Source organism: Plecotus auritus (genome assembly GCF_963455305.1).
Source record: "Plecotus auritus genome assembly, chromosome: 8".
Lineage (NCBI taxonomy): Eukaryota > Metazoa > Chordata > Mammalia > Chiroptera > Vespertilionidae > Plecotus > Plecotus auritus.
The window spans coordinates 63803417-63826943 of record NC_137782.1 but is presented as its reverse complement, the minus strand read 5'-3'; the positions used below and the strand labels follow the sequence as shown (position 1 = coordinate 63826943).

General features: G+C 57.3%; 1 protein-coding gene across 3 annotated transcripts in view; it reads right to left on the bottom strand.

The window, feature by feature from the left end:
- The window catches only part of NOL4L (nucleolar protein 4 like), a 124473-nt gene continuing 100946 nt past the window's right edge, over positions 1 to 23527 (bottom strand). For all 3 annotated transcript variants that reach the window (XM_080683744.1, XM_080683743.1, XM_080683745.1), the window contains 6 exons: positions 8461 to 8738; positions 6013 to 6198; positions 5748 to 5939; positions 5348 to 5470; positions 4811 to 5012; positions 1 to 666 (listed from right to left, as the gene is read on the bottom strand). In XM_080683744.1, the coding sequence (XP_080539870.1) occupies positions 446 to 666; positions 4811 to 5012; positions 5348 to 5470; positions 5748 to 5939; positions 6013 to 6198; positions 8461 to 8738 (1202 nt within the window). In that variant the 3' untranslated portion in view covers positions 1 to 445. The remainder of the gene's footprint in view (positions 667 to 4810; positions 5013 to 5347; positions 5471 to 5747; positions 5940 to 6012; positions 6199 to 8460; positions 8739 to 23527) is intronic.

The following is a 23527-nucleotide window of genomic DNA, read 5'->3' as shown; positions in this document are numbered from 1 at the left end:
ATCTGTACAAACACAAAAGAATCCATTTCAAAAAAATAAATTACTAAGGGGAGAGGAAGAAAGGGTCCACTTTGTTTTTCTCAATAAATATGCAATTCTGCTCACCTAAGACTTGAAAGGTAATTATCTGGGAGTGGGATTCTAACATCAGGGTCCACGAAGATGATCTAACTAGAGCTGCGACCCCAGCGCCCTGTCAGGGGAGCCCAGCCCTTCCAAAGCTGCCCCATTGGCCTCTTCCAAGCAGGTCAGAGCACCTGTGTGGTGAGATTCCAAAAAAAAAGTGTCCTTGTGCCCAAAGTCTCAGGTGCTTGGAGTGTGGCTAGAAACAGCTCTCGGATCCCACCTCTTTCAAAAAACAAAATGTACCAACTGGTGAGGCAGGAGGCTGGGTTGGGCGGGACGGCCTCATGCCCGAGGGTAGTGCCCTCCAGGTGCCACCCGGTCAGTTCTGCTGTAAAATGAGGTTTTCCAGTTCATCCGCCGAGCGCAGCAGGAAGGCGGCAGACTCTCGGTAGCCAGCGATGAGCTGCCGCACAGCACTGATCTCCGTGGGGCTGAGCTGGGCGGTGGGCATGGTCCTGCTGGTGCTGTTGCTGGAGGGCGTGGGGGTGGGCGTGGTGGAGGTGGTGGAGGCTCCGCCTTTCATGCTGAGGTCCGTGGGCCCTGTAGGGGGGAGAGGGAGGGTGAGAGGGAGTGGACACCTTGCAGGGCACCTGGGAGGTGCTGCCATCCTTTCCGTTGTCCTGGGGGCCTGCTGTGGACCAGGCACTGGGCCTGAGGCCTCTGTCTATCTTGCTAGTTGTACCTCTAGTGCCTAGAATGGGGCCTGGGGCCAGCAGACGAGACATGGGGTTCTCTGTTCACCCACAGGGTGATCCTGCAAGGGAGGAAGCGTGTCGTCACCACATGACAGGTGGAAGCAGCTGAGGCCTGGCGGTTGAGAGGTTTCACCAAGATCACGTGTGCACGTGGTTCTGCATTCAGGGCACCGTGGCACGTGACAAGGCACGGGCTGTAGTGTCAGGTGGGGAATAGGCTCTCTGGCACTGATCACACCTCTGCTTCTTTCTGAGGAGCGTCAGGTAGATGGTGCTCCCCCAGCTGGTACACAACCTGGCCCTGGTCTCCAAGTGAGGAGGAAGCCTCAAGGAAAGGAACTTCCCCGACTCCCCAAAGCGGTGAGCAGAGCTTCGGCAGGAGCTGACGCTACCCGAGCAGAAAGGCTGCTGGCGTGTCTGGAGAAGGTGAGGTATGTATGTGATCCTCCCTCAATGGGGCGGCTGTCAACAGACGTGGGGGTCAGAGGCTGCAGGTAAGCAGGGGCCTGATTCCTGAGAGGGATGAGTGTGCAGTCCAGAGCCAGAGAGGAGCCATAGGAGACCAGGACGACACCCACCCGTGCGTGCGTGCATGCGTGTGTGTGTGTGTGTACACATGCACAGGTAGGCAAGGAACTTCTGTCCAGTGGAGAGAAGCAATCAAGGCCAGCTGCCCTGCTTGGCTGTGGGAAAGAGGTGGGGCCAAGACCAGGAGCGCAGCCTGCAGGAGAGGGGTGGACTGCTAGGCCTGTCTCCGGAGGAATCACGGACCTTGAATCTTCTTTCTTTGAGGAGGTCTTTTGTGCCGGAGTGAGGGCAAGGTTAATGCTGCTGGACAGGAGAGAGTATGGGATGGATGTGGGAGAGTTAGAATGGTCAGGAGAGGACCCAGAAGTGCTGTCTGGAGAAATCACCTCCCCTTTGCCGGAAAGAGGGAGTCTGACATCTTCTGAAATATACTAGGGGTGTATGTTGGGGGGCCCACCAGGCCCTGTTCCTCTCCACCTTTTCCAAGCAGCTCTACAGGGTGGACCATTGGCTTTAAAACAGGCAAGCCTGGGCTCGGCCTGCCCTTCCACTCCGAGGCCGTACAGTAACTTCCCTGAGCCGCGGTCCCTGTCTGCAGTATGAGGAGGCAGCTGGGGGACTGAGCCTGGCCTGTGAAACGCGCAGCGCAGCTGCGGCCTCGCAGCCTGCACAGGCCCCTGGGAAAGAGCTTTCAGACAGGTGCCAGGCTTCTGAATGGGCTCTCGGGAGACACGGAAGCTCCTGGAATTGGAAAAGCAGTCTTCTGAGGTGTTAGGTGAGAGAAGATCCAGGAAGTGAGGATCTGGAAGCTGGGGCTTCCTTATGGAGGCTTCTCTGACCCAACTAGGTCAGTGCCCCGTTCCCTCCCCACTGCCCTGTGCAGAGGTCATCTCCATGACCTGTGAGGCTGCTCTCGATGACAGCCACCTCCCCGCCACCCCGTAGGTTCTCGTGGCGGTTTCACTCATTATTGCATTTATAGTGGCAGCTTCTATGCTGCTATAGAGAGACGGACAAGCCCTTCCTTGTATTGGAGACATCTAGACCAGAAGTAACATGTTGGGAGAAAGAATGGAAACTAGACTGCTGCTAACAGGAGCTGGTGCAGCCTCCAAATGGGGAAGGAAGTTGGAGTCTAAGATGGGACCGTTTGTCACATGAGGTTATTTTCTCCCTTGAGAACATGGACGTAGGGAAGCGGGCCCTAGGAACTGGCCTGCTAGGAGTGTGCTTGGAACTGTGAGCCAAGGGAAGAGTTAAGTCTGTTAAAATGAAACCAGGAAGGAGTGGGGTTGTGACTTGCTAGAAACAGCGGCCAAGCAGACGACCGACTCCCCTGTTGGCAGCTAAATGAGAGGCTGGGTGGGAGCCGGTGCCTCTGCTGTCTCCTGGATGCGGCAGGGGTTGGACCCGCGGGAAAGGGGTTGTTCGGTTCCCTCTGGGGCAGCTCCCAGTCCCTCCAGACAGTGCTTGGGGACGGCAGAGGGAAGCTGGAGCTGCCTGCACAGGTGGTGAGCTGGCCCGGGGCTTCCTCCTTCCTCCCTCCATCCCCAAGTCGTGTCCTCTTCACCCCTGTGTTCAGGGCTGTCCTTCATCTCTCCCGGGCTTTAGCTACAGCCCAGGAGACAGTCCTGTTCCCGCGGCCCATCTGATCGGAGCTACCTGCTCCCAGGCTCTGGTTACAGGAGGACGCTCAGGTTGCCAGGCGGTTGCTGGGAGGGCAGCCCAGCACACCAGGCAAGCAGGCAGAGCCCACGTCTGTCTACGCTGATTTGCATCTCCAGATGACAACCTAATGAGCAAAGTAAGGAGCTCTATGCCACTTGTATGGCTGCCCAACCCAGCAGCCAAATGGCCTGAACCGCCTTTTAGAGGCTGCACGGGAGGGAGCGGGACTGGGAGCCCGACAACCATGCCGCTGCCGGTTGCTTTCCTCCAACTGACTCGAGCCCAGCGCCCACCGGCGAGGAGGTCAATGAGCAGATCTCTGTCAAGGCGATCTTGCCAGCCACCTCCAAGGAACCAGGGTGCTCACAGACAGGAGACGGAGGCTCGGGAGGCCCCTGCGGGTGTGAGCAGGGCAGGGAGTGCAGCAGGCCCAGTGCTCTTACGAGGCAGGAGCAGCCCGACAGCTCAGCCCTGAGACGGGCCATGCCTCATGGCGCCAGGTGGAGGCTTATCACCATCGCCTGCTGCCTGGGAAGGACGGGCCCGACTCCCCGCGCATAACGAGAGGTTCTAGCCTCCCTGTCCTGGGACTGTCAGATGGCCCTTCTTTCTGGAAGGAAAGCAGCCCACCTGGACAGCTTCCACTCCTCAGTCTCAGGGATGAGGGCCGGGCAGCCTCTTATTTTTAGGTTAAGAGGCATTAGGAAGGGATGAGACGTTAAGCCCAGACAGGAATCTTCCAGGAACCTGCATATACTTCCTGGTGGGGTGAGGGTCAAGGTGAGTGCAGGGTGCCTGGGTCTCTGCGATGGGTAGGGGCCAGTTCCCTCCATCACTGACCAGGAACACCCTGGGCTCTCCTGCAGCCAAGAGTTTGAGAGGAATTCCCAGGCTTGTTTGGCCAAGACCTAGAACCAGGGTTCCCTGGCCTGTGGTTGGCACCTTCCTCCAACTACTCCTCAGGAAGCAACTTGGTGTCATCCCCAGCCCCATGTGCCCCCCCCCGCCCCCAAATGCATACTGCTTCTGCCCTCCTGTTCAAATACACAGGGGCAGACAGAGTACAATTCACAGCCTCCTTTGCTTACAACCTATCAGAACAGATAGAACAAAATCCAAGGGCCTGGCCCGGGAGATCACCCCAGGCTCTTCTCCCCCAGGGGGACCCCAGCCTGGCCTCAGTGGGCATGGGCCTGAGATCTCCACTCCAGGTCCCACTCGGGAGCACCTAACTCCACGGGGAGGTCTCTACCTTTCAGGGATATTTCTCCAACACTGGTCTAGGACTAGCCGGCCTCAGAGTCGCTCGGGAAGAGTTTAGGGGAGCACCTAGGGAATCACGGCCCGGGGGACCTGATGGGACAAGGGCTGGGCCCTGCACTGGAGGGTAAGAACCTGCACTTCACAAGTAAGGTCCGGAGCTGAGGCTACAAGTGAATGGGGCCAGACCTGCACCAAGCCCTGCTCCACCATCTCACTGAGCCTTGGTCAGGGAGGCAAAATGGGGGTGTGGAGAGGGTTCCACTCGATAAGGATCAGGGCCTTGGCTGGATGGACCGCAGTGCCCAGCTCACAGGGCCATGAGGGGGGCAGGACCAGAGAGGGCCACAGTGCAATGAACAAAGCACACCTCCTTGGGGAGGGGAGGGAAGGGAAGGAGGGTTTATCTGTCTTATCAGCTGAAGTTGTCCTTGCCTTCCTATCTAGGGACTGGCTAAGATGATATGGGAAGGGTCCCTGTGCCATGAAGGAGTTCTTTCCCCCTTCTCGAGGCGGTAGCCTCCTTCACTCACCATTACTGTGATTTCCTGTTTGCAGGGAGGCAGGGGGCTGCAGGTTGCTGCCCAAGGCCCCATAACCGCGGTAACTGTAGTTGAGGCCGCCATTGACATACACGGGGTCCTGGGAGTAGGAGGAGGCTGGCAGTGAGTAGGTGGAGTGGGTGATGGCTGCAGAGTCCCGGGAGTGCTGCTTGTCCAGGGCTATGGGCTCGTCCTGCAGGGGGGAGGGAGATACTGAGGACCCAGAGGGGCAGCGAGCCGACGGGGTGGATGAAGGCTTTGGCCCCAGAGTTTCTGGGACGCAGTGCTGTGTCCTGCAGGGCTGTCCCCATCCCTGGTCGTCGCACACAGGGCCCGCGGGATGAAGCCCGGACGCCCTCCTGGGTCTGCAGGGCTGGGTGCCCAGGCCCTCCCCATCCTACTCCATCACTGCTGCCCCTTGGGAGGCCCGCCTGGTCCCTCTGCACTGGGGGCCCCACTGTCTGTGGAATGGCTGATGTCCACCCACCCAGAAGCAACCCCCTGACAGTGGCCAGCAGCGAGCAGTACCTGCGAGGACTGGTAGATCTCCAGGCGCATCCTTTTGGCTGCTTTTCTCGTCTCGCTCTCACAGGCAGCTGCCAGGATGTTTTCGGCCATGGCCGAGGTCAGGTGGGGAGGTGTGGGTCTGGTCTGCAGGCAGAATGGGGACAGGGCAGTGTTGGGCCCACACAGAGACCCTGCCCTAGAGGTGCTGGTGGAGGGCCGGGGTCAGGCTTCAGGGCCGTTATCTATGGAGCTGGGCCTCTTTAGGGACCTCAGCTCCCCACACTGTGAAACAGGGATCATGGTGCTGACTCCTGGGACATTGAGAGGATTATGGGTAAAGTGTCTGGCCAAGAGGACGCCCAACAATCCGGAGTGTGGCTGGAGGTGAGTGGCGGGGCTGGGCTGGGCTGGGAGGGCTCACCATCTCCATGCCGTTCTTCTTCATGCGCCGGCAGGACTTGAGGTACGTGCGAATGCGCTTGCGGGCCCGCTCCTGGAACTCGGGGAACTGCCGGCTGCAGGATTCGATGATGGCCTGGATCTTCTCCTTGGGCTGCTTGGAGATGGGCACCATGCGGTCCAGGTTCTCGTCCACAAAGAGACGCACAAACATCTGTGGGAGAGACAGGCTGTGGGAAGGGCTGGCCCTGGCTGTGGCCCGCCCGCCTGACCGACCCGGTGCTCACGTTGAAGGCCTTGAGGCGCTCGGGGTCCATGCCCTCGGAGTCGTTCATCTTGTCATTGTCCTCGTGGTCATCGTGGTCGTCGTCGTCGTCGTCTGCCGGGGGAGCCCGGCCCACAGTCAGGTCCTCGGGGCAGCCACTGACCTCGGTCTTGATGGAATCGTAGCTCCCTGAGCTGTAGGGGGGGGACTAGGAGAGGAGGAGGCAGTCAGGCAGGCCTTCCGTGGTCCCCGACAGGCCTCAGTGAGCTTAGGAACTGGGTGCCAACACACCCCACTGCCACTGAGCCAAAGCTGCGAGGCCCTGAGCACGTCCCCCTCCCCCTTCACCTGTGAGATGGGGACAACCACACTGCCCCCCTCCCTGGGCGGCTGTAGGAAGGATGCAAGGCCTGGCGTCCGGGGCGGGGGGAGTGGAGAGGGGAGGCACTGAGTGGAGGGTGTTAGTGGTTTACTCAGCAGGTGTCCACACCATGACCGGCCACATTGTGTGAGGGAAAGGCACCAACAGCCAGCCTCTTCTGGTTGTGCCAGATCTGTTCTGGCTTTGGGGTTTTCTCCCCGACCCCCAAGGGGCTGCAACCCTGAGTTGATAACCGAGCTGTCACAAAAGCAGCCGTGTGCTGTCTGCTGGGGAGGAGGAACAGATGGGCCGGGAGAGGGAACCAGCCAGGGCGACAGGTCCATTAGGCAAAGAGCATTCCCAAAGCTCCCCGGTGGGGGTTCTCCTGTCTGCCACCCCCCTCCCACGCAGGAAGACACGGAGAGCCCGCTGAGAGGGTGCAAAGGGGGAAGGCAACCAGGTGTCGCACACGGGGCGGGGCGTTCACCGAATACAGCACCTCCCCAGCCTGGAAGGCACGCTCCTCTCCGCCCAGCTTCCTTCCCTTTTCACCCTCTGCAGCTCAGTGCCCACCCGAAGACACTGTCATCTGCCTTTTAGAAAGTTTGCACCTTTGGCAAGTCCTGACTAGGGCTGTCCTGGGACATGATCCCTGTCCTCAAGGAGGTGGGCATCTAGCAGGTCCTTGGGCCCAGGAAACAAACAGCTACAGGTCAGACCCCACGATGTGGCCACAGGGTGGTCTGGCAGGGGTCACAGCTCTTGTTGACAAATGGACACCACCAGACCTCCCTGTGACCAAATCCCACAGGCTTGGCCTCCCCGGAACCGCTGGCCTGGTGCCCATCTCTTGATCCATACACAGACTTTAAAGGGGACAGCGACATCCAGGTCCTCGGGCCTCCCACTGGCTCATGCCAGACTTGTGCAAGTCACATCCCAAACTGCGCCTTAGCCAATCCTCTGGCAGCGACGCAGGCGGCAGGAACCTGCTAAGATGCGAGCTGTTGGTGGCACTCGTGCTCTCATCCTACTTGCTGGGCCCATACACGTGGCCTGGGGCTTGGGGGCAAACTCGCCTTCTCCAGCTCTTGGCTCACTGGGGACAGCAGCTATGCTTTTCCCTTAGTCCCAGTCAGAGAGGGGAAGTACCTGCTCCATAGCCAGAGCTCAGACACAGCAACAACTACACACTCAGCCACTTACACAGAATTCCCCACGAGACATACCACCCCTGCAGGAAAGCAGACGGGCCCGTGGCTGGAGCCAACGCGCAGGGCTCCGAGAAGGCACTTCTGGCGCTGGCAGGAGGAGGTGCTCCCAGGGGTGTGCATGGGCCTGGTGCTGTGCTGCGCCATCACAGGAAACCTCATTGGCCCGGAAGTATGGGGCAGTGTCCTGGCAGGTGTGGCTCAGTTGGTTGGGTGTTGTCAAGGGTGGCCAGTTCAATTCCCAGCCAGGGCACATGCCCGGGTTGCGGGCTTAATCCCCGGTAGGGGTTGTGCAGGAGGCAGTAGATCAATGTCTCGCTCTCACATTGATGTCTCTCTCCCTTCCTCTCTCAAAATCAATAAAGAATCTTTAAAAAAAACAAACACAAAAAACCCAACTGGTGGGGCTCAGTGGTTGAGGGTCTTTCCATGAACCAGGCGGTAACGGTTGGATTCCCAGTTGGGGCACACACCTGGGTTGTGGGCTCAGTCCCCACTAGGGGCGTGCAGGATGTTTCTCTCCCTTCCTCTTTGGAGCACCTGCCCTGCCCACCCGGCAGCCTGGCCTATTGTGTTCCCACCTCCACAGAGCAGCCAGGAAACGTGAGGCCTTGGGACTCTGCTGGATGTGGCACTTGTGCTGCTATTCAAAGCAGACTCTGTCTTGTGGGTGAAGGGGACACATCACCCCCCACTCCTCTAAGACGGGGACGCAGGCTCAGAGAAATGAGGGCCTCGCTGGGGTCACACAGTGTGGTCTCCCATACCAGAGCCTCCTCAGAAAGGCACCCTGGCCACCACCCTGACTTGGCATCAGCTCTGGGCACATACAATTTCACTTGAGCCTTGCACACCCTGAGGTGTCCAGGCTCTCAGGTGGGCCCACAGCCTCACACACCTCAGGGGTGGTCTTCACCCCGTACTTGACACGGCTCCGCAGTCCGTCTGTGCCGCAGCTGTCCGAGGGGTAGGAGGGCGTGCCGAGGGACGTGCCTGGCGGGAGCTTTTCACACAGGTTGATGGGTTGGTCCTCAGCTGTGGCCGTGAAGTCCATGGGGGCCACAGCGCCGTTGCCATTCATCTCGGGGAAGGCAGGGTCGCCCTGCGTGCTGCTCGAAGTGGATGGGTTCAAGGTGGAGGAGCCATTGCCGCTGCCACTCTCAGAGGAGGAGTCGTCTGAAATAAGAGGCCTGGGTGTGAGGCTCCACCCCCAGTACCTACTATTCCTTAAGACCCTTTCCCCCCAGGGTACCGTGGGCACAACAGCCACAGGGAGGACTTGCCCTGTGTCCAGCATGCCTGGGCACGAGGTGAGCACTGCTGTCCCTTTAGATATCCCAAGAGGCTAACCCAGCCAGAGGTGGGGGCAGGTTCCCTCTGCCATGAACGTGGCCCATCCGGACCAGAGTGGCCACAGAGCGTGCAGGGTGTGGTGGTCTCCTGTATTCCACGCCCATAAACACCACATCCAGGCTCATGGAAGGCCCAGCTTCAGGGGCCTGGGAGTGAGTGGCTACGATCTCAGGTCAGACTGATCTGCTGCCTACCAGAGGTCCTTGGTCACCCCAGAGGCTGCTTGGGGCCTGGGCAGTGACCCCCCCGCCCTTTCCCCAGCTCACCACAACCTTGCCCCTTCACACCCTTTCCCCACAGGACCTCCTCTTTACAGCAGGCCCTTGAATTTTTCCTTCCTCTGCCTGAGGAGGGGGGGATGGCTCCATTGTAACTTCCCAGCTCCCTCCTGCAAGCAGGCCCAGCCCAATCCTGGCCGCTTAGGCACACAGACACAGGGCCCCCCAGATGTGCCCTCTGCTCATGGTGCAGTAACCTTGGACACTGAGACAGTGCTGCAGGGTATGAGGTCTGCATGCCCTGCACCTCAGTGGGCCATCCCAGCTTTCATGAGGTGACAGCCCAACAAAGCTTTGTCGAGGTCGCCCCCTGCTGCGGAGAGCACAGCATTGCCTATCCGGGAGGACACACTCGAACTGGTGGGCTAGACATTTCCAGATAGATTCCAGGCCCCTCACCACACCCAGCCCGGCCTCCTGCTTGATCTGCTGAGACAGCAGAGGCCGGGGGTACTAACTGGAACTCCCAGGTCAGTGTCAGGTGAGTACCATGTGGTTCTTGGTGGTGCCCGTGCCACTCGGCACCTGCACCCAGAACGGGTTGGGGAGGGGCGGCCACAATGAACCCTGACCGCATCCCAGGCCACCCCTTCTCTCAGGCCAGGGTCGCGCAGCGCAAGACCCCACCCCCACCCTTCCAGCCGGCAGATTATGAAGATTTAGTCTTCAGTGCTGGGCGCACCAGCGCCTCCAGAGCGTCCCCATGGCGACTGAGTGGCTCTAAAGCCTCAACCAATCACTGGCCTTCCTGCTGCCCGGGGGGCGGGGCCGGACTGCCAGTCAAGCAGCCGGGTCCCTGGGCAGAGGGGGATGGGACAGGCCTAGGCCCAGTGGCACTCCTCCCCCTCAGCGACCGCAGGTCCCTGGGCCAAGCTGCCCGCCCTCCTCTGTGCAGCCACCGCTCCCCCCATCCTCCTACAGGGCAGCTCCAGCTTCTGCGAAAAGCTGCCCCACTGCTACCCCCTCACTCAGCTACACTCCAAAGCCCCCGGGCCTTGGGTCCTGCTGCCTCTGAGACCTCACGGCCCGTGCCCTCCTCCTCCATCACAGATGGGTCTGGCTTTCTTCTGGTAGTTATTTCCAACACCAACCCAGACCAAGCAGTATTTACTGAGCATCTACTGCATGCTGGCCCTGTCTCTGCTGGGAAACAAAGTAGGGACTACAACCAAGGTGCAGGCCAGGCCCTCCTGGGGGGCAAATGTGAATCAAGGAACCACGGACCACCCTCCAACTTCCAGACCACACCCACCCACCCATCTCCTTCACTGCCCTCCCTCTTCAGCCCCCAGCTTCCCTCTATCATAAGGGCCCCCACCCCACTGTTTTCCAGCACTGGCCTAATCCTCACTGCCCTGTTCAATAACCTTCCTGCTCCCCACAGCCTGCCCAGTGTGTTCTTGGTCCCATGACCCCTGCAGTCTCTCCCCAGCCCAGGTCCCACTATACTGGCCACCACTGGACCTACATTTCCAGACCTTTGCTTTGGGCACTGCTGTCTGCCATGTTGCTTCCAGCTCAGTAAATGTCAGTCAACCTTCAGGCCTGGCTCAAAGCCACCTTCCTTCTTCCTCTATTCCTAGGAAGGAGGTACTCAAGCCCTGGCCATGCCCAGGGATACTTCACATGGCCCAGGATTAGTCCGGAGAGCTGCCCTCCTCCCACCAGGCAGGGCCTGTTGCTGGAGAGGCCCCCACACCTGATGTTCCGAATCCTCTGCCAGGCAAGGATGGACACTCATACTGGCCAATCTGCTGAGCTCCTATGTCACTTCACACCCTGGCACCACCCCCAGCAAGCCACTTGTTTGACCTTGGAGGGTAGCATCTTCCTCCTCTTAAGGAGGATATAGCTGGGAGGGTCAACGGGTACCACATCTGGCCCTCGGTGAGCCGTCACTGCACTCAGCATGTGGATGAGGCCAGCCAGCCCTTCTCCTCTGCAGTGCCACACCCCAGAGGCAACATCCCAACCACCTGCCTCCCTGACCAGGTTTTCTCCTGGAGGATGGACCCCCTTTGTCCTGTGCTTCCCCAGGCTTCAGTGAGCAGGAGACTCATGTGCTGTGAGGATACACAGGCAGGTACTCCCAGCTCAGAAGCCCAGGGTGGTGGCCCAGCCTCTGGAGCTGCCAATGTCCTTCTCCCACGGCTGTGCACCTGGGCTGTCCAGCCAAGGAACCTCAGGTGGTGGCACCCCCCTCCCACTACTCAGATGCCACCCTGGTTTGGTAAGCAAAGTGGCTGGGCAGATGAAACCGGTGAGGCGCCTGGAGCCCAGACCTCATGTGGCCAAGCATTCCAAGCTTTTAGAAGAAACTGGAAACCTACAACAGTAAATATGCAGATTTTAAAATATTAGTGAATGACATACAATGTTTACGTTTTTAAAAACTGACAGATAAATGGATAAACAAAATGTGGTCTATCTGTGCAATGGAACATAATCCTATCTAATAAAGAGGGAATATGCTAATTGACCATCAATCACTCCGTCACAAAGATGGCTTCCTATCTAATAAAGAGGGAATATGCTAATTGACCATCACTCCGTCACAAAGATGGCTGCATCCACAGCTGAGGCCAAGTTCCAATAAGGAGACTTAATGAGCAATCAGCAGGGACCTGAGGCTACGCCCTCCCCCACCCCTGTGGGGCTTGACAGGGGACCTCAGGCCACGCCCCCTGACCCAGTGCTAGGCCAGGGGATCTGAGGCCATGCCCCCTGCCCGGTGGAGCGTGACAGGGGACTTCAGGCGGCGCCCCCGACCCCAACACCAATCTGGGAGACCTCAGACCGCACTCTCCACCTGGCGGGGCTTGACAGGGAACCTCAGGCCGCGCCCCCCGCCCCAGCACCAGGCCAGGGGACCTGAGGCTGCGCCCCCCTCCCAGTGCTAGGCCGGGGGACCTGAGGCTGTGCCTCCCCCGCCTGGCAAGGCTTGACGGGGGACCTCAGGCCATGCCTCCCACACAGTGGGGCTTGACAGAGGATCTCAGGCCGTGTCCCCCACCTGGCGGGACTTGACGGAGGACCTCAAGGCACGCCCTCCGCCCAGTCTGGGCTGGGGGACCTCAGGCCATGCCCCCCATCCTGGCACCAGGTCAGGGGACTTGAGGCTACGCCCCCTGCCTGGCAGGGCTTGACAAGATTGGGACTGGCTGGGTCTGGATCTAGCCCAATGGAGGTGGGGGAGACTGGGTCTGGGTCTCACGTGATTTTGAGGTGCATGTGGGTGGGCGGGGACTTGACTTGACTCCCGTGGTGTGCCCCAGACTCTGACAGGAGGAAGGTTTTCATATATATTTTACTAATTTTCTTTCATCTCTGAGACTTCTATTATAGAGAAAAGGCAAATGGCAATATTAAATTATTTCCTCTAATTAATCCCCTTTTAATGTGCACGAATTTCATGCACCGGGTCACTAGTTTAATCATAAAAAAGGAACGAAATTCTGACACATGCTACAGTATGGATGAACTTTGAAAACATTATGTTCAGTAAAATAAGCCAGACACAACAAGGCAAATACTGAATGAGTCCACTTGTATACAATACCTAAAATAGGCACATTCATAAAGACAAAAGATAGATATTAGGGGTTACCAGGGCTGGGAGAAGGGGGGAAATGGGAGTTTTTGCTTAATGGATACAGAGTTTCTGTTCAGAGTGATACTAACTCTACATTCATCTATAGGTTCTTGGAAACTGAGGCTTTAAGCAAAACAATGTATAAGAAAACGGATTTTACCACAGGCTAATTGATAGAAACAAGAGTTAAGTTCCTATGGCATATTTCTGGTAAAAAAAAAAAAATCACCAAATTTCTAAATAAAGACCCCAAAAGACTTCTAATATTAAACACTGAAATAAATGTGAGCTATACATACCTTTAAGAAAGATTAATAAAAAGACATTATTTTCCAACCCGCTTATTCCAGTTCAGGGTCATGAGTGACTGGAGCAAATCCATGCAGACAGTGGCCCTGACCATAATTGACTTTTTCCTATCACGTAACAAAACGATATTGAACAAAACGACAGATGTTATTCAAACACCTGCTGTATTTTGGAAATAATGGTGCTGGTTGCACAACACTGTCCATGTACTTAATGCTGTTCAATTGCATGCTTAAAAAGTCCAAAGGGGAAAATTATGTTTTATGTATTTCACCACAAAAAAATCTCCCCCAAACAAAAAAACCTTGAGCAGGCCAGTAGGCCCCAGTTCATAAGCTCCATTTCCTCCCACCCCATTTACCCAAAGGCCAAGTCTCTCCCACCTCCACCCGGCACCTGGCGGCAGGGAAAGCCAGCTACACACAGAGCCCACGTGGGAGGGACAAGGGAGTCCCCAGAGCGGGTGCTCTCCAATCACGCTGCTTAAGCACCCTCGACCGGCGTGCGGACCACTGCCCGTGCAGCCTGCCCAGCAACACCTGCTCAGGGCTGTCCACAACTCGGGTCCTCTTGCTGCCAACTGGGTTTCCAGCAGAAAGCGAGGGGCTGGTGGAGGGGGATGGACACGGTGTCTCCTTGAAGACACCACTTCACCTCTCTCGGCCTCCGTTTCCTTTCCACATGGGTGTCATGTCAGTAAAATAGTCTGTAAGGTGTGTACAGTACCTGGTACAGACAGAAGGCACTGAAAAAGAAGTGGATTTCCTATACCCCACGTTCTCAATTCAAAACAGACCTACTGCCTACACACATCTTTCCCAGACCGGAACACAGGCTTCTGGGGATGCCTAGGAGGCACAGTGAGGGGAGGAGGGAGAGAACAGCACCTGGAAGATGCCGCTTCTACCCTATTCTTTTCCTTTCTGGAACCCCTATTGGGTGTCAGGCCCATGAAAGACATTGGGGACACAGTGGTGAAAAGATAGGGGTAGCCACTGTCCTGGGGATTCACGCTCTACTAAGCCAGAGATCAAACAAGGGTTCTGAAGGAGATTGGGGCCAAAGGGAGCATTGAGAGCTTTGATCCATCCTTCAACTCCAGCTGTGCTTGGAGCCTTTGCACTGGCTGTCCTCCTTCTCCCTCTCCCTCTCCCTCTCCCTCTCCCTCTCTCCCTCTCCCTCTCCCTCTCCCTCTCTCCCTCTCCCTCTCTCCCTCTCTCCCTCTCTCCCTCTCTCCCTCTCCCTCTCGTGTGCACACACATTCCTTCCCCTTCAGAGCCTTGCTTAAACATCGCCTTCTAGTGAGACCTCCCTTGCCTAGCCTCCTGCCCAGTCTGACACCTTTACCTATTTTTCCTAGAACATTTCTCACATATTGTATCTATGGTCAGGTACTGGGTGGGCCCCCGTCATCCCTGACTCTCCAGAAACCACATCCCTCTATCTGATGAGGGATCCCTAGTCTTCCAGAGTAAGCATGTGCCCCAGGACTGGCCACTCAGCACAGCCCATCACAGTGATTAGTGACAGGTCAATTCCAACCCAGGAAAGTCAGTCAGTCCTGGGGCTTCTCCTGGGATGACTGGGAGGAAGTGCTCTCCCCCTTGGAGCTGAACCCCCCTGGCAAGGAGGCCCACACCTGGAAGGCTGGCCTGACAGGCTGGCATGGGCAAATCCCCCAAACCCATCGGTGCCAAAGCCAAAGGCCATATACTTTTCACTTATGGAAGCCAATAATTTCCTTAGGGCTGGTGCTAGTTAAAGGTAGGTTGTGTCACATGTGTCTGTTTGGTCTGAGTAATTCATGCTGCCCCCCCTCCAGGGACAAAGGACTGGAGCCCAAGTCGGCTCTCTCCTTACTATGGCCCACCACAACCCAGGCCTGTCCCCCAGCTTGGTCCTGAGGTGGCTGGTACCTGCGGGAGGGGGGCTGGCTACAGGACCTCCCCCTGCACCTCGTGCAGCACCGGGCACAGAGAGCTGGCCTGTTGCTGTTCAGGGACAGGAGGGACAGAGAAATGTCAGTATCCCAGGCTGGGCAAACCAGGTTTCTGACCCATTCCTAATTCTTTCCTCTTCTCAACCCCCTCCAAAAACACGCGATTTAAGGAAGACACAGATACACACCCAAACCCATGCTGCCTGAGCCGCGGCAGCCCAGGCAGGGGGCAGTGCGGGGCCTCGCTGCCTCCTGACCTTGGGCACAGCCGCTTCCTTGGCAACGCTTATCTGCAGTCCAGGAAGTTGCTGCGGCTGCCCTATTGGGCTCTGACACTTTATGACTCTGTGAAAGAACCCAGCTGGCCCCACGGCCCTGAGGACCTAGAGCAGGGGGTGTGGAGTTGGGCCTTCTGGGGCAGGCCTCCAGCCTCAGGGCTCTTTGCACAGGCCCGAGTTCTGGTTAAACACGCCCAGACCTGGAGCTGGAGGTGACCCTCTTGTTCCCACCTGTGCTGCTTGCCAGGAGGTCCCTCAGGATAGGCACCCACCTGAGTGCCTGCTAGAGCCCAGAACAATGCTAGCAGCACAAGACGGCCCCAACCTTGAGCCAGAGAGGGAAGGGCGACTGAGGGGCTGCACGGGAGTGGCTGGGGACCGCATCCCTTCTGGACATTTCCACAAAACCAGGCCTCCCTAGCTCTGATTTGGGCAGGACCCAGAGCCCCCCACCTGCGCCCCGGAATGCCTACGGGCAGGGAAGGCCTGCTGTGCCCATCTATTTAACGTGGGGCAATGTGCTGCTATTCAAATGGGGGAATTCGTGATGAATGGGGGAAATTGTTTCTCCCTCTGTCCCATCTCCAGAAGAAGACAAAAACCCCTTTTACCTCGGCAAACAATGCCCTTATGTGGGCGCCAGCGCCCTGCAGCCTGCACAAGCCCAGCTCTGTGCGAGCCGCCAATCGCCACACCAGGCTCCAGGGCCACAGCCAGTGGCACCCTCTCCCAGTGTGAGACCCACACAGGCCCCCAAGGTGGGCTGGTCCGCCATCCCCGGGACCATGGCTGGGCATATGGCCATGCCAGCCCAGCAGGCCTGGTGCAGGCTGCCTTCTGTGGGCAGAGGCGCAGCTGCTGGAGGCAGGGCCTCCCTCCTTCATGGCTCCATCGCAGCAGCAGCCGCCGGGCAGGGGAGAACAGGGGACATCAATAATTCACACAAAGGAGAAGGTGGGGGGGTGCAGCGTGCTGGAGCCAGCAGCCCCACCATGCCTGGGCCAGGGAGTGTGAACACCAGCGGGCCGGGCAGGATGTCTGAAGAGCCAGCCCCTTTCTCCTCCCTCAGCCCGTGTGGCTTAGGGCTGCGGTCTGGGGCAGACTTTGCTCTGAATTTGGGGTGTGCACCTCGCTGGGTTGGCCTCCGCCTGCTTTGACAAAGGCCAGTGGCCTAGGCCGTGTTTACATGATGCATAGTTCCCCGGAGCACTGGGCTCCTGGCTGGCTACCCTGCTCTTCCTCCCGGAAAGAAGGGGGAGGGCCCCGGTTCAATGGGGGTGGGGTGGAGACACTCAGAGGCTGGGTGAGGCAATGCCACTGGGATCCCAGCCTCCTGGGTGAGGGGGTCACACTGGGCTCCTGCCCCCACCATCTGGCCTTCAGGCCCTGGCTGCCCCTCCTGTGCACCCCACCCATCCCTGTGGTTCCAAAGGCTCCCCTCTCACCTAAAGCCACCAGCTCAGGGACACCAGCACCTCTACGCACAGCACCCGCCTTCCTGCCTGAGCTTTTGTGACTCATTCCTTAAACAGGTGCCAACTCCTAGGGCTCTGAGTCTGGAGCAGTGCTGTCCCATAGACACAGAATGCGAGCCACACCTGGGAAGGTTTCCATTTTCTAGTAGCCACATTGAAAAAGTGAAAAGACATAGGTAGAATGAGTTTTAATAACCTATTTCATTTAACCCTTTATATCTAAAAATTGTAATTTCAACAAGTGATTAATACTGTGTTAAAACTGAGATATTTTACATTCCTTTTTCATGCTAACTTTGAAACGCCCTGTTTCAGAGTTATGCACAGGACAGCACACCTGTTTTTATGATCCCTTTTCGATAGCCTCTGTGGCTGTATTAGACAGTGCAGACCTAGATTTCTATGACTTTCACCTAAAACTAAAGTGATTTCTCTCAGTGCAGATCCTGGCCCCTAGAGATGTGTCCAAGCTGAAGAGGAGAGTTTGGGTCTTGGGGCAGTTGGCCTGAGCAGGGCCAGTGAGGGGCACTGGGGAGGCGCCACCTTGGTGGGGCGGGCACTGTCTGCGTGGAAGGCCAGCACACCCGTCATGCCTAATGTGCATACCACCCCCACAGCGGGTGTCAGGAGGAACCAGAGGCTCCCAGAGGGAATGCATCAGCCGTCACACTGAGTGAGCCTCAGAGCCAGATGGGCCTCAGTGCTGCCTGACTCACCCCTGGTGCTCTTTCTTCTCTAGGCCTTGGTTTGCCCCATCTGTACTATGGAACAGACCCCACCCCTGTCCCCACCGCACTTCCTGTAGCCTCTCCCCCAGCACACACTGGCCTAAAGTGCCCAGGAGGAAACACTCCCAGGACAGACTGCCTGGGTCTTCCCAAGTACCACGTTCTCCCTGGCCCCGCCCTCTAGGCCAAGCACAGGCAGTGAAAAATCAATGCTAATTCAATGTGCAAAGCTCTAGATGAGATGCCCACTCCACCCTCCCACCCAAAACAAATCATGTGCTCTGAGAGCAAACAAAGCCACTTCGGGCAACCATGTGTGAATGATTCATGGGGCAGGGCCCTGCCCCTGTGTGTGTGTGTGTGTGTGTGTGTGTGTGTGTGTGCGCGCGCGCGCGCGCATCTGAGGGCCAGAAGCTGGTCTGGGTTCGATGGATCCCAGTCCTTAGGTCAGAGTGATGACGCCAACGTGGCCCTGGTCACTTCCTGGTTCCTGGGAAAGTTGCCCTTGGACAGGCTCAGGGTGGCAATGCCTCTCCTTCCTACCCCTCCCTCAGCTCCTCCCCGGCACAGCAGGGCCTTCTGCAGAGGGTCAATGGCAGTGGGGTCCACATGCATCCTGGGCTGAGGAGCACAGGGAGGGCAGGGCTCTGATGTCCCGATGGCCCAGGTGAACCTCAGGTGTGTGTGTGGAATGGGGTGTCTCCCTCTCCCTCATCTCTCAGGCCCGAGCCTGTCCTGCACTAATGTCCTCACCAGGTGTCTGGGAGCCTGAGGGGCCTGAGACCCGGGCAGCCTGAACAAGGCCAGCGCTGTGCGGGCCTGGCCTGCTCCTGGGATAAAGGGATCTCTCAGTGCTGTCTCCCAGCCTCTCTTCGTCTTCGGTGGCCAGAGACCAGGACAGCCCAGCATTGTCTGTGCTGCCTGCAGCCCAGCTGATGATGGACACTTTCCTGTGACCCAGGATTGCCAGGGTGGCCCATGGCCAATTCCCGGAAGGGCTTGGGCCCCCAGTTCTCTGTTCCTGGGGGGAGGGGAGGGCAGGAGGCCACTGCCTCTCCATCCGGTGTGGATATTTAGAGCCTTAAATAGGAGCAACAGCTCTTGCTCTAGAATGAGGAGGAGGGTGACCTGTAGCCAGAGGAGGCGGCCCAGACCCAGTTTCCAGCCTCACCTTGGACAAGTGGGGTCAGGGGAAGGATAGGGCCAAGATGTACCTGTGAGGGGGAGAGAAGACAGTTCGGCTTAAAAGCCCACCAGAGGAAAAGGACGGCCGTGGTAAAGGGGCCACAATCCTCCCACCATGTGACAATGACCAGGGTGGATGCCCAACCTCGAGTGTTGGGCCGTGGGAGTTGGCTGCATAGGCCATGGAATCCTGCGGCCCCTGGAGGGGGAGAGCTGCTCCAAGCCCAGAGGTGGCCCCGTGGGAGGGCGGACACCATCTGCAGAGTGGCCAAGGCTCAGGGGTAACGCGGTGACTGGGTCTGCCTGGCCCGGCCCCAACTCTCACTCATGGTCCCCTGCCTGTTCCCTTGCATGAGCAGCTTCCACCACTGACTGAGAACACTCCTGTGGCATCCATGGTTGCCCAGCACAGTGACTGCCCAAACATCTGGACAGCAGAACAAACTTGCAGCTGAGCTTGAGGAGCAAGATTCGGGGTTCCCTGATGGGCTCTGGCACATGTGGGTGGGGAATGAGATGGGAACTCAGGAGAAACTGAGTTTCCAGACCCTCCAAAGGAATAAGACTCTAGCGCAGTGGTTCTCAATGTTTCTAATGCCGCGACCCTTTAATACAGTTCCTCATGTTGTGGTGACCCCCAACCATAAAATTATTTTCATTGCTACTTCATAACTGTAATTTTGCTACTGTTATGAATCGTAATGTAAATATCTGTGTTTTCCGATGGTCTTAGGCGACCCTGCTAGCGGTTCTCAGCCTGTGGGTCGCGACAGGTTGAGAACCGCTGCTGTAGAGCCTACGACCATCGGAAAACACAGATATGTACGTTATCTGCCACTGTAACTACTGAGCCCAGGGCAAGCAAGTCACAGACCTGCTCCCCAGGTGACTGCCCTGCCGCCCAGTTTGCATTTCTGGGCAGTGGAGGGCCCCACCTGAGGGGAGCAAGTCAGGAGGCAGAAAGCCTTGGTCTCACAAAGAGCTTCTGAGGACACACAGAACTAATGGTTATAGTCAAACTAGAGGCAGAAGCGGGGGTCAGAGGGTGCACAACTTGCTTTAAGACGACACTGCAGGGGCAGGGCAGGCCAGGGCCCCCTCAGGAGATCCACAGCAGAGTTCTAGGGACCCACCTGCAGGGAGCCGTGTCCAGTTCAGACCCCAGACCCACAGAGGTGACCCTACCTCTTTCCATCTTCCCAGCATTCTTGCAGGCCACACCCTTGCCTGCATAGGAAGCTTCTGGAGACATGTGACCCAGGGGGCCCCAATCCTGGCCTTCAGCATCTTCCTCCCTTCCTAGCCTCCTCCTGACATGCTGCCCGAGCTTCCCAGGCATGCCTAAGGCCCGCTCCACCTGCCTTCAACATCACACCAACATGGCCTGCTCCGAGAGGCTTTCGCTGGGCCCCGGTCTCTGCCCTGGTTACTCAACAGCCATTTGTTGATCACCTTGGGGCGGGGGAGACACAGCTGTTCTTGGGATTCAAGCCTTAGTCCTGAGGATGCTCCCTGAGGCGCTATTGTTTAAAGTATGTTTTTATTGACTTTTTAGAGGGGAGAGATAGAAACATCGGTGAGAGAAACATCGATTGGTTACCTCCCACATGCGCCCCGACCAGGGCTGGGGATCAAGCCTGTAACTGAGGCATGTGCCCTTGACTGGAATCGAACCGGACCCTTCAGTCCAAAGGCTGAAGGTCTACCCACTGAGCCAAACCAGCTAGGGCAAGGCACTGTTTTTAATGAAGCAAAAGGGAGAATTAAATGTCCTTCCCCATGAGCGGCCCAAACATTGGTTCTGGAGTCAGAGAGACTCTGGTCTGGGCAGGTTACTTCCTTCTCTGTAGGAAAAGCAGAGTCATAGCCCTGACTCACAGTGTCCCCACCTGTCACCAGCTTGGGACCCAGCGCACAGAGGGCACAGGAGGGGGCTCCCAGTCACAGAACTAACCAAACAACCTTTAAAAATGCCACTTCAGTCACAGAGGCAGAGGCAAACGACATTAAATGGGAAAAAAGATGGCTGCAACTACATGGTCCCCTCCCCACTTTTTGAAGAAAATGAGATTGATTATACACACGGAGAAGATCAAGAAAAATATGCCCCAAACATTGGTATTTTTTATTTTCATTTTTTTCCTCTATTTTTTTCTAAATTTTTTACACTGAATGTAATGCTTTAGAAATAAGGAGAAAAATAAGATACATTTCTACAGAGACGCCCCTTCTGCCCTCAGAACGCTTACAGCCCAAAGGGCAGGCTCCCTCAGGCAGGGTGGGCTTCCCATTGTTTGCATGTCATAAGAGAGGCTCGCTCTTCACACCACAGAACTGAGGAGGAGCCTGAAAGAACCAAAGGCCTCGCAGCCTGGTAATGGGCACTGGAGGGGAGGTCCAGGCCTTGGGGTCGGCTGGCTCCCTATCCCCAGAGGGAAGGAAGCTCCGAGGCCCAGTGGGTCCCAGAGGCCCGAGGCTAGAGGAGCGTCTCCTCTGAGAGACTCAAACAAGAGGCCCTGGAACGCCCCAGGACACCACCCAGCCAGCAACTCCTGATGACCCTGCAGGAAAAAGGAAGCAGGACCCTCAGTTCTCCTGGTGCTGATTTCCTGTCTGCCCGGGGGGTGAGTAATGTCCGCTCCCCACCCCCATGTGTCCCTTCTGAAGGCCAGGCCTCACATTTTCCGTTCAGGAAGGGGCAGAGCAAGAGGCCTGGTGAAGCACATCAAGAGGAAATGGAAGGAGGGGGCCCTGGCCTGGTGCTGCCTGCTGGAGTTGGGACCCTGGCCTAGCCACATACCTGATGGTCAGGAAGCCTGCTGGCTCACCTGCCTGTGTGCCTGCCTTTGTTCACTCTTTCATTTACTCATTCATTCAACAGGCATTTTGATCTGCCTGCTCTGGGCCAGGCCCTGTGCTCTCAGGGTGCTCATGGTATCTGGGCATCAGATAATCCACTGACAGCATAATTAAGACTTATATGCTGTTCAGTCCCAAGTCAGCACCAGACCACAGTATCTCTGGGCAAAGTCTCAACAGCTGATTTCTCCCAGACATCCTCTCTCCAACCCCAAAAAGCAGCCCCTGGGCCAGAGTGCTTTTCCAGGCATCTGTGACGAGACCAGAGTGTTGTACGGACTCAAAAGAAAGCCCAAAGCCTCAGCAGGTTTAGCGGTGGTCTGGAGGGGACTTGGCTGTGTGTGAGCAGCTCAGGAGGGGTCACTCTGGGCCCCTGAAAAGGCAATGCTCTGTGTGTGTGTGGGAGCCTCCTCTGGTTCCCAGGCTCCCGTGCCCATTTCTGGGGAATAGAGGAACAACTGTTTATCGAGACCTGGTCCCCAGAACCTCACACATGGCCTTGACACCTGCCAAAGAGGAGAGGGCAGCCTCCGCACCTCCTGCCTCAGGCCAGATTGCCCAAATCTGCTCCCTGATCCTGTTTCCTCTCCTGACAGGAGACCAGGGTGATGTGCTCACCACGGCCACTACAGCCCATGAGGAAGTGCCTTGCAAGTGGTGCTCCGGCCAAGTGCTGTGATTTCAGGGAGCTGGGAATGGGCTAGAGAGAGATCTGTGAAGAAAAGCCTTGCAGGCAGTGGAGGGCTCAGGGAAGAAAAATAAGCTCATTTCACTGCAAGCACACTCCCACTGGCGGGTAAACCTCGAGAAAAGCTGGGGGGAGGGGGGAGCTGGCCTGTTTATCACTCATTCCTGGTCTCAGCCCTGGGACCTGCCCTGCCTTTATTAAAACTTGAAAAGTGAGGAGGAGGAGGAGGACGACGACAAGGAGGACGAGGAGGAGGGGAAACCCAACTTGTCCCCAACAAGGGGCAGACCTATACCCTCCCTGGTAGGTCTCAAAAAAGTAGTTCCTCTATTCATTCAGACCGCGAGTATTCAGCAGGCCCCTCCAATGTGCCTGCATGCAGCTCCAGTCACTGGGACAGAGCAGAGAGCAACACTGACATGGTCCACATCTCAGAGCTCACGGTGGCCACTGCATAGGAAGCTTCTGGAGACACGTGACCCAGAAGCTTGCCACTTCCAAGGGTGAGAGATGGTCAGTGGGCCTGGGGAAGCTTCTGGATGAAGGCATATGAGCAGGGAGTGGAGACTGTGGAGGGCTGTGGCTGGGTGTGGCGTGCAGCGCCAACTAGAGCTCCTGCTTGGCCTGTCCCCACCTTCATTAACAAGAGGGGACATGAGAACACCCTGCAGCCCCGATGGTCTCCCACTGACTCACTGACAGGAGCGGGAGCTCAGGCTGTGTCTGCACTCTAAGTACCTTCAGAGAAGGAAGCTGGCTGCATGCCACTGTGGGGGCTGGAGGGCTGGACGAGGACTCCAGGCTGGGGCTGTGTCAGCCAAAACCCTTTGGGAGCCCACTGCTTTGGTCTGACATGGCAGTCACCAACAGATCTGGGACCAGAAGAGCGAGCAGGCTGGGCATTCTCAAGGCCTGCGACCCCCTGCACTGGGCCTAGGTTGGCCTCTGGCCAGCACATCAGCCCACAGCCTCCAGACACAGCCTCTGATTAAATAATTAAATTGATGGTATCATGGTCAACACCATCCTCCCTGTCTCCAGCTCTGGCTGCCCGCCCTGATAAACACCCATGTTCTGTCAGCAGGCCAGCCTGCCTCAGCCCCAGCACCCAGCCCAGCCAGGAGGGACCTGAATGGCAGGGGCGAGGTGAGGGGAATATTAGTGACCACACCCAGGTTGGGCTCCCCACAAGGCTCCTGTGGGACCAGTTGCAGGACATGCTGACCCCACCAGCCTCTTTGCTTCTCTCCGCTTCATCTTCATGATCTGCCGCCTCTGGGC